Source organism: Hyaena hyaena, unplaced genomic scaffold, assembly GCF_003009895.1.
Source record: "Hyaena hyaena isolate Hyena2069 unplaced genomic scaffold, ASM300989v1 scaffold_20, whole genome shotgun sequence".
Taxonomy (NCBI): domain Eukaryota; kingdom Metazoa; phylum Chordata; class Mammalia; order Carnivora; family Hyaenidae; genus Hyaena; species Hyaena hyaena.
In genome coordinates this window covers 4,469,235-4,480,275 of record NW_024080652.1, presented here as the reverse complement: position 1 = coordinate 4,480,275, position 11,041 = coordinate 4,469,235, and the positions used below count along the sequence as shown (strand labels likewise).

The 11,041-nt window shown below is 45.9% G+C and overlaps 1 protein-coding gene across 1 annotated transcript in view; it reads left to right on the top strand.

The window, feature by feature from the left end:
* Nucleotides 1-7,123: 7,123 nt before the first annotated feature.
* LOC120228038 (zinc finger protein 665-like) overlaps nucleotides 7,124-11,041 on the top strand; it is an 18,382-nt gene continuing 14,464 nt past the window's right edge. Inside the window, 1 exon segment of the mRNA XM_039226162.1 lies at nucleotides 7,124-7,163. Within this exon segment, the coding sequence (XP_039082093.1) occupies nucleotides 7,125-7,163 (39 nt within the window). The 5' untranslated portion in view covers nucleotide 7,124.

Below are 11,041 nucleotides of genomic sequence, written 5' to 3'. Positions count from 1 at the left end.
ATTTCTTAAAATGTTAAATATACATCTACCCTTCACTCAGCTATTCAACTCCTAGGTATTTACCTAAAAGGAATGAACTGGAAGCTACCCAAATGTCCAGTAACATGGGTAAACAAAAAATGATTTGTTCATGCAATGCACTACTTGGCAATAAAAAGGAAAACAGTATTGATACGCTCAACATCATGGATGATTCTCAGAATAGTTACCTTGGCCTAAAGAAGCCATTCAAAAGGAATGTAATTTGCTTTATGTAAAAGTCTAAAATTCTAGAAAATGCAAACTCATCTACAGTGACAGAAAGCACTGCCTGGAAGTTAGGGGGGGGGCAAGAAGTGGGAGACAGGGATTTTAAAGGAGCATGGGAAAACTTTGGGGGGTATAATAGGTTCATTATCTTGCTTGTGGTGATGGAGTTATGGTATATTCATACACCAAAACTTGTCCAATCGTAAACTTCACACATGTTCAGTTCACTCTATGTCACTTATTACCCCCAATAAAACTGTACTTCTGTTATCTCAACACAAGGGCTACCTGAGAATTAGATGAGTGGAAACCTTAAAACAGCTTCTGACCCTAGCATAATTTCTCACAAAGCATTGTTTCTTGGTGTTGTAACAAACACAATGGCTCAGAAGAGAGTTACAAGAAAGCTATTTATTTCCTACTAAGCAGGAAATGTTACCTCCTACATGGGAAGGAAAATAGTACAGGAATCAAATGCCTTGCAACTAAAGGTAAAATTTGTTACTTAGTTTTCCTGGATTTTTTTTAATTTCTAAAAAAAGTTTATCTTTAAAAATGCAAATAGTCAAAAAATCCAATCGATAGCCAAACCAATTCTAACTTCAGGTGTTGACTACTTATGCTTGCATGATAATTTTTTAAATTCCTTAAAATTTTTATTTTGTGATAGTTTAAATCTTCTGGAGAATCCTGAGAGAGTCCCCAGGTGTGTGGATGAGAAAGAAGCGTCCTTCTGGTGCAGACGATATTACTGTTTCACATTAATAGTTGAGAACTTACATTTCCTAAACCAAGCTCCGTAAACCAACTTCCGCAACCCCAAAGAAAACTTCCCACGGTCTAATACGGTTCCCGCAAAGAGACGTTGGTGGGATGAATGACGCTCCCTAATTGGCTGAAGGGTTCACCCAATACGCCCTCTTTTCCTTAGGGGATTGGCTGGCACAAGGGGCTGCTCCCTTAGGATTGGCTAAGACTGGCTTTCCACGCTCCCTACTCTCTCGGGATTGGCTAAAACAGGATTTCCACTTCTCAAACTGCTCCCTTGGGATTGGCTAAGTCAGTGAAACTCTTCCCCCCTTCTTTCGGCTGCCTTCTTGTTTCCTTCCTCCTGGCACCCACGACTCAGCTCCTGTCGGGGAGGATGGGTGCTTTTCTTCTGGTTCTGAATTTCTGCCCTTTCCAGTATCCTCAGGACTCCCCTGGGAAGGGTCGCTCACAATTACCGAACCTTTGGGCCGAGACCCAGCTTATTCCATGAATGTGGAGGAGCTTTATCAGGATGGAGGGAGAGAGGGGTCCCTGGGAGTGATCTCAGTGGATTTCCTCCTGGAATGACCGCATTTTCCTCTCCTCCTTAAAGATGAGAGAAGGCGAGGGGTGCAAATGCAACGGTCTGTAACAGTTTCTGTTCTCGTGTCTTAGGTGGAAGAAGAGGGAAGAAAGAAGACATCACGACTGCTGGGCTGTTTCGTTGCCTGAGTCAGCTGGCCTCTCCCTTCTGGATGGCTGCCTTTCCTCATGGCCTCTTGGATGGCCCTCCTGTAAGGTTTGCTGGCAGCATGGGAGAACAAATACTTTGTGAGTGGTGCTAATCTGGCCTTATGCTCAAGAGCTAAGTCTGAGAAAATAGTCATGGTTCAGATAGATCTCAACTTCAACATGTACTGGTTTTATGACCTCTGCAGGTGACTTAACCTCGAAAAGTCTCAGTTTTTCCACATGTATAGGGCTGCATAGCTACGTGGTAGGATTGCTGTTGAGTTACAGGTGGGGAGAGCTTGGTACAATGTCTTAGACTCTGATGTGGTGAAAATTGACAGGCCCTAGATTCTGCATAGCGGCACATGACAGGTATCAATTTCTGTTCTTGATAATACCTGTGATGTGTGTGGGGAGGGTGGAGGGGGGAGCAGCAGACACCAGGCAGACTGGTCAGGCGGCTCTGTTTTCCTGAAGCTGTGCTGTCTGGAACACATAGCCGGACAGGTTGCTGCAGAACCTGGATGGAGACAGTGCCAAGTACCGTGGGTTCTGTGTTAGTTCAGGCTGTTGTAACAAATTACCGTAGACTGGACGGCTCAAACATCAAACATTTATTTTTCACAGTTCTGGAGGCTGGAAGCCTGACATGTGCCAGCACGGTTGGATTCTGGTGAGAGCCCTCTTTTGGGTTGTGTACTGCTGTCTTCTGTTGTCACAACTAGCTCTCTGACCTCTTTGTATAAGGGCACCAATCCCATTCATGAGGGCTCCACCCTCACAACCTAATTACCCCTCAAAGGGCCCACCTCCACATACCATCATTGGGATTGGGGTTTCAACATGTAAATTTGGGGGGCACCCACACATAACATAATAAAGTTATTACTTTCTTACTCTTTGGCTTGTCTATAACCTTCCTTATTTCAAAGAAACTGGGGTGCTCCTGCCACCACAGTGCATGTAACTGCACTCACACAAGATGACAACACCATTCAGATGGATTCCTTAAAAACACCTAAAAGCTACCAATGCCTAGAACAGCACCCCATGCATGTACCCTGATCCCTGGCTTCTTGGGTGGGTGCTCTTCCAGGCACTGCGGCATGCACTTATATATACCTCCCTTGGCCCTTACAAGCCTCTGGTAAGGGTGATCATCCCCATTTTACAGGAGAGGAAAGTGAGGCACAGAGAGCCAACCTAAGGTCTCAAGCTCTGGTAGGCTGGAGAATTGGGGTTTGAGCCCAGGAACTCAGACTTTGTAGACCTAGACCTAGCTCCACCCCTCTGCATAATTGCTTCTCAGACACACTTTTAGAACACACTTGTGCAAATACACACAACTATGTTTTTATCTGCATTCATATTCCCACCAACATGATGTCATATAGCCAGCTCTATTCCTTTTTTTTTGTTTTGTTTTTTTTGTTTTATTTATTTCTGAGAGAGAGAGAGAGACAGCATGAGCAGGGGAGGGTCAGAGAGAGAGGGAGACACAGAATCTTAAACAGGCTCCAGGCTCTGAGCTGGCTGTCAGCACAGAGCCCGATGAGGGGCTCGAACCTGAGATCATGACCTGAGCCGAAGTTGGATGCTTAACCCACTGAGCCATCCAGATGCCCCTAGCCAACTCTATTCCTAAAGAGCAAGGCGGTGTCTTTCTTTTATCTCATGGTGTTAGGAAGTTGCAAATCCCAGATTTCCAAGAGTTTGGGGACTTATGCAAAGCTGGAATGGTCAAATCATTGGCTTGTGAAATCTCAAAGCTGGAAATTCACTGCATGACCCATCCCATTGCTTTTTATGGATGGAAGTGCTGAAGTCTGGGCAGTTGAAGGATCTTGACCAAAGTTACCCACAGCTAGGACCAGGCTATCCCTGCTTGGGATCATCTTTGTAAATGTGAGCTGACCCCCCCTTTTGGGGCAGGACTACCATAGTGCTGCCTTGCGCCTTACAACCCCACAAATAAGAAGTGATTATCTTTTCCCTATGTGGGGAGAAAGAGGTTTGTAGAGAAGCCTAAAGTCTTATATATACTAAGTGGATCTTAAGTCCACTCCTCCAAAGAAATCACTGTTATCCATTAATTGTGCAGCCATCCTGACCTTTCCTATAGACTTTATTTACAAATACAGAGGACTCTAGAGGACACATAGGAGAGTACTGTCATAGTCCTGTAGGTCTTTTAATCATGCAGGTTTGATGTAATGGTAATAAAGTATTAATTCATAGTAAGCCCAAAATTTAAAATTATACTGATTTGTTAAACTATAAATTTAAACTTTACAGGAACTGTAGAATAGTAAAGCTGACGTGCTTTGCCAGCATTTCAGGGTAGTGTCCCTTAAATTGATATTCAGAAGTTAATTCCAGTCTTAGACTCCTGTCCATGTCCAGAATGTCCACGCTGTTTTATACTGTTTGTGGGTTTCTCTTTGCTCATTTAAAAAAACACATATTTGTTTATATTTTTTAGAGCACATAGGCAAATAAAAAAAGGACCCTATCTTATATCTTGGAATCTATCTGAGAGAGAGGACACGTGCACAGGGGGAGGGGCAGAGGGAGAGAGAATCTCAAGCAGCCTCCACACTCAGTGAGGAGCCCACTACCCTGGGATCATGACCTGACCCTAAATCAAAAGTCGAATACTCAACCAACTTTATTACCCATGCGCCCCACATCTTGGAGTATATTTTGACTCCAAAATGGATCATGAACATTATTACACGTGAGTTATTTACCTTACATTATAGTTTTGAATGGCTACTACCTTCCCCAATGTATTTTACATATTCATTGATTAGATACTTAAATTATCTAAATTTATGTTGCTTCCATTTTTTTCCAGTGCAACTAAGTTGAACAAGATTCATATACATACTTAATTGGAGATTATTTCATTATTATCCAATTGCTTGGCTGGGCAATTGATTGCAAGGGCTAATTTGGTTAAAATTTTCATCTGTATTCCCGATTGGCGGCTTTGAGGCCCCTCACCTCCTGGCAGGAGAGGCCGTGGAGTTGTGTGGGGGAAACGTGGGGAACTGGGGGTGATGTGGGGGCGGAGTGGGAGTGGGGTAATGTGAGGGAGGGGAAAGGTGGGAGTGGGATGACATGGGGGAGGGGCAGAGTGGGAGTCGGGGTGACGTGGGGGCGGGCTGAGGCGGGAGTCCAGGTGTTGGGGGCGGTGGGGGCGGGACAGGCGGATCCGTGCAGGCCCCGCCCCCAAGAGGTGGGCGGTGCGCGCGGCCGGGCCAGCGTCCCGCTTAGTGCGCAGGCGCGCGTTTCACCTCAGTGGAGTGTGCTGGCTGACTCCTGCCTACCAGGCGCGGCGGCGCGAAGGCGGGCGGTGGGTCCGAGGGCGGTCCGGGCCGTGGTCCGTGCGGGCGGCTCGAGGCTGCGGCGCGGAGCGTGAGGAGGGAGGTCTCGGGTTCGCTCGGGGCCTGCTGAGGCCGTCCCCTCTTCCCCGCGGCGGGGCCGTCTCTACACCGAATGGGGGCGCCTCTGGGGTCCCCGAGCAAACGCGCAGGAAGTGCGGCGTTTCGTGAGGTCTCCCTCCTCGTAGGCGCCGAGGCGGCTCGACCGCGGCGCGGAGGACGGAGCGCCGGCCGCCGCCGGCCGGCGCGCGGGTCGCGGAGGTAGGCCGGGAGCCGGGTGTCGCGCGCTGCCCGCGGTGCACCCGTCGGAGCCCGGTGCCGAGGCCCCTCACGCGTGACCCAAATGTATTGTGGTCACACACACACACACACGCATCCCGCGGCGGTGTGCATCCCGGGCTTCTTCGCGTCTCCCCGGGTCCGTGGACTATCGGGCACAGAGGAGCCGCGGAGGGTGTGGGCGCCCCAAATCTGCACTGTCCAGGGCCTGAGGGCGCTTCACGGCTGCCCGCCTGCCTTTGTCCTCAGTCCCCTGCTTTGCGCTCCGTGACAGCCCTGTGTATTCTCTAGGGGGGGGGGGGCGGCGGGGACAGGGCCCCTGTGAAGGTGCCAGCCAGCGGGTGTCTGCCCCCCAGGCTTTCCTGGAACAAAGCAGCTCCACGGAGGTAGGAAGGACGGGGCTGCGGGCACAGGAATCCCGCGGGGACGAAAGCATCAGAGCCCATCAGAGCTTCAGAAGAGAGACGGAAGACGGGCAGAAAAGGAGCGTAGGGGGCCAGGGCTCCAGTGATTTCACCGCATTGAGATGCTGTGAGTCACTTTGCAGATGGGACAAGGGAGCCAGAGCCAGGTGGTGTCAAGGGACAGACTGCGTGAAAAATGTCACCGGGTTGGCGGGACGCGCTGGGCTTTCCACAGCCGGGCAGCCTTTCTTTTCAACCCCACCCCAAACGGCGCTCTTGCCTCCCTTCATTCGCCGCCGATTCTTTCCAGAAGCTGGGCCGCTCTCACCGCGTCAGGCATGTGGAGATGTGTTCTCGTGTCCTGATCTTACAGGCTCAAGAGTAGTAGTAGTTCAAGTAGGCTTTGCCGGGTGGTTCCCCCCCACTCTTTTTTTTTTTTTTGTCTATTTTTATCTCCTCTGTTAGAAGTGGGGTAAAGATCCCGAAAGGAGAAACGGCTTGTTTACGATTAACAAGAGGCGAATAGAAGGCAGAGTCCCTGAGTCCTAGTTTGGTGCTGTCTCCACAGTTCCGTCAAAGGAAGTTTACTCCTAAAAGATCCTTTTGAGAAGCATCAATCCAATTGGAAGAAACACGTTTTTCCAAGACCTGCGTTCAAGGCACCTGTGCCTTTTTCCAAAGCTCTGGAGGATTCTCCGACTCAAGGGGTGAACATTATCTAGTTAATCAGATACACAAAACATCCTTTAGGATTTGTTCTCCCCTACAACATCAGGTTTGATGAAGACACTGTATTTCATTTTATTTGAAAGGCCAGAATTTGCTTAATCGTTCTGTTTTCAACATTTCTGTGTTAGTGGGAGGGGGGCATAGTTAAAGCAGTGGGAAACATTGCAGGTTTAAGGAGTCACAAAGGGACGGGTGTCACTTTCCTTCTCTTCTGCACGATCAGAGGTTACCCAGCCTGTGTGCAGAAGTTTGTACAAGAGCCGAGATGCTGCAGGGCCAGTGGGCTCTCATTATCCTGTGTCTCTGTCCTCTTACAGGTCTGCCTTCCCAGGTTGTTTTGTTTTTTTGTTTTTTTATTTTTTTTTTTAATGTTTTTATTTATTTCTAGGAGAGAGAGAGAGAGAGACAGCATGAGCAGGGGAGGGTCAGAGAGAGAGGGAGTCACAGACTGAAACAGGCTCCAGGCTCTGAGCTGGCAGTCAGCACAGAGCCCGACGCGGGGCCCGAACCCACGAACCGCGAGATCATGACCTAAGCGAAAGTCGGACGCTTAACGACTAAGCCACCCAGGCGCCCCATGCCTTCCCAGGTTTTGATGCTCTTCCAGGTACAACGGAAGATGATCAAATCCCAGGTGAGTTCTTTCTTTTCTTTATTCTTGATTTCTTTTTCCCAGCAGATTTTGTGGTGGTTGTAAATGTGTTCATACATGAAGGTAGGAGAGTGGAAATAGAGGACAAGTACTTCTGTGTGGGTGGTACCTGCCTAGGCGGCCGTGAACAGTTAAATCCTACAGTCATCAAGGCGAGCCACACGTTTATCTTCGAGCTTCCTGATCTACACAGGATTTTCAATGGCCACAAAGAGAAACCAGCCAGTTTTTTTCTGAAACCAAGAGACTTAGTGACTCTGGAGTCTGGAAAAAATGTCTTTGAAGTCCTTTGGGTAGTGAAGAACCTTGCACTTAGCGCCTGTTTGCCTTTAATCATTCTTCATTGGAAGCGGAGGTCAAAACCCAGGTTTTATTAGGGACCATAGTGCTGTTGGACTCTGAGAGCTTTCTGAATGTCGGCTCTGATCTAGAGACAGAACCCTAAGGCTGTCTGGAGGAATGAAAGAAACGGATGATTTGTTCTTTCTTAACTTGTTAAACTATACGGTTGGACAGCAGATTGTTCAAACTCACAGTCTTTGGCAAATGCTTATGCACGCTCTGTTCACATTTTTTTATTATGATAAAGTATATGTAACAGAATTCACCATTTCAACCATTTAACCGTAAGCGTATAGTTCAGTGGCATTAATTACATTCACAGTGTTGTGCAGCCATCACCACAATTTTCAGTTTCCTCCCCCCAGAACAATCTCTGTAATCCTTAACCAGTAACTCCTGATTCCCCCGCCCCCAAAGCCACTAGTACTCACATCTACTTTCTGTTTTTGTAAATTTCCCTGTTCTAGATATTTTATTTAAGTGTAATCACACAGTCTTTACTTTTTTGTGTCTGGCTTCTTTCACTTAATATGTTTTCAGGGTTCATGGATGCTGTAGCATATATCAGAACTTCCTTTAAAACATTTTTTAATGTTTATTTTTGAGAGAGAGACAGACAGACAGAACATGAGTGGGGAGTGGGGGGCAAAGAGAGGGGGAGACACAGAATCTGAAACAGGCTCCAGGCTTCCAGCTGTCAGAGCAGAGCCCGACACAGGGCTCCCAACCATGAATCATGAGATCATGACTTGAGCTGAAGTTGAACACTTAACTGACTGAGCCACCCAGGTGCCCCATACTCTGCTCTTACTTTCTAACCATCCTACCTGTGAACCCATCAGGGCCACCTGGGAGAACTGGGGTCTCCTTTCCCTTCCCTGAATGCTGTCTCGGATCATACAAGGTGGAGTTTTGTTGTTGTCGCTTTAAGGGTTTGTTTTTTGTTAGAGCAGTATTAGGTTTACATCAAAATTGAGTGGAAGGTACAGAGATTTCTCATGTACCCCTGCCCTCCCACCCCCTCCCACAGCCTTCCCCATTATCAACATTCCGCCCCCTCTCCCCCCAGTGTGGTGCATCTGTTGTAATTGATGAATCTGCTTTGATACTTCATAATCATCCAAAGTCCGTAGATTACCTTAGGTTCACTCTTGATGTTCACACTGTGGGTTTTGACAAATGTGTAACACGTATGCCCCATTATGATATTGTACAGCGCACAGTTGACCCTTGAGCAATATGGGGATTAGGTGTGCCAGTTCCTCATTCAGTCAAAGATTTACATATGGCATTTAACTCCCGCCCCCCCCCCACTTAACTATGAATAAACTGGAAGCCTTACTAGTAATATAAACAGTTGATTAACACATATTTTTATGTTACATGTATTATATGCTGTATTCTTACAATATAAATAAGTTAGAGAAAAAGAAGCTCATTAAAAAACTCACAAGGAATAGAAAACATATTTACAGTACTGAATTTATTTATTTATTTTTTAAATTTTTAATGTTTTATTTATTTCTGAGAGAGAGAGAGAGGGAGAGAGAGAGACAGCATGAGTAGGGGAGGGTCAGAGAGAGAGGGAGACACAGAATCTGAAATAGGCTCCAGGCTCTGAGCTGGCTGTCAGCACAGAACCTGACGTGGGGCTCAAACCCATGAAACGCGAGATCATGACCTGAGCCGAAGTTTGACGCTTAACCGACTGAACCACTCAGGCGCCCCTATAATACTGAATTTATTGAAAAAAATCAGGGGCACTTGGGTGGCTCAGTCAGTTAAGCGTCCAGCTCTTGATTTTGGCTCAGGTCATGATCTTCCCGTTGAGCAGGTCGAGCCCTGCATTGGGTTTTGTGCTGACAGCATGAAGCCTGCTTGGGATTCTCTCTCTCTCTACCTCTTTTTGTTCCTCCCAGCCATGTTCTCTCTCTCAAAATAAATAAATACAAACTTAAAAAAAGCAGAGAAAAAAATCTGAGTATAGGTGGACCCATGCAGTTTAAACCCATGTTCAAATGTCAGTTGCATTTCCACTGTGCTTAGAAATCCTCTGTGCTGTTCATCCCTTCCTTCTCCCTCCCCCTGGCAACCACTGATATTTTCATTGTCTCCATGGTTTTGCCTTTTCCAGAATGTCATATAGTTGGGATCATACAGTATGTAGCCTTTGGTGGTATGCATTTAGATTCCTGCATGTCTTTTCATAGCTTGATAGCTCATTTCATTTCAGCTCTGAATAATATTCCACTGTCCGGATGGACCACAGTTTAGTTATCCATTCACCTACTGAAAGACATCTTGGTTGCTTCCAAGTATTGGCAGTTGTAAATGAACAAAGCTGGAATAAATGTCCACATGCACGTTTTTGTGTGGACACAAGTTTTAACTTCATTGAGTAAATACAAAGGAGTATGATTGCTGGATCATATACTAAGTGTATGTTAATTTCATAAAAAACCATCAAACTGTTGTCCACACTAGCTGTACCATTTTACATACCCACCAGCACTGAATGAGAATTCCTGGTGTTTTGCATTCTGACCAGCATGTGGAGTTATAAATGTTCTGGATTTTGGGCATATAAATAGGTGTTTGCTGGTATTTGGTTTTAATTTGCATTTCTCTAATGAGATAGGATATGGAGCACCTTTTTATATGCTTATTTGCTATCTGTATGTCTTTGGTGAGAAGTCCCTTAAGGTCTCGGGTAGTTTTCTTAGTATGGAGTTTTTATTATTTAGGTTTATTTATTTTGTTTTAGTGGTCTCTGCACCCGATGTGGGGCTTGAACTCATGACCCCAAGATCAAGAGTCACATGCTCTTCTGAGTGAGCCAGCCAGATGCCTCTCTTATTGTGGAGTTTTAAGAGTTCTCCGTATATTTTGGGTAACAGTCTCTTATCAGATATGTTTATCGCAAATATTTTCTCTCAGTCTGTGGCTTGTCTTCTTACTCTTGTGAGTGTCCTTCACAGAGCAGAAGTTTTAATTTTAATGATGTCCAGCTCGTAGGTTCTTTCTTTTGTGGATTATGCCTTTGGAGAGTTGTATATAAAAAGTCATCTCCAAAGTCATCTAGATTTTCTTCTGTTTTGGCTTCTAGTAGTTTTATGGCTTTACATTTTACACTTAGGTCTGTGACCCATCCTGAGTTAATTTTGGGGAAGGATGTAAGCTCTGAATGTAGATTAATTTTTTGGCCTGTGGATTTCCAATTATTCCAGCACCATTTGTTGAAAAGACTGTCTTTGTTCCATCCTGTTGTCTTTGCTCCTTTGTGAAAGATCAGCTGACTGTATTTATGGAAGTCTATTTTTGGGATCTCTGTTTTGTTCCACTGATATGTTTGTCTATTCTTTTCACTAATAGCAGGTGCCCTGATTACTGTAGCTTTATATAAGACTTGGGGTGAGCTAGTGTTGGTCTTCCAACCTTGTTCCTTGCTTTCAGTATTGGCCACTGTAGGTCTTTTGCCTTTGTATATACACTTTATTTTATTTTATTTTAAAAAAATT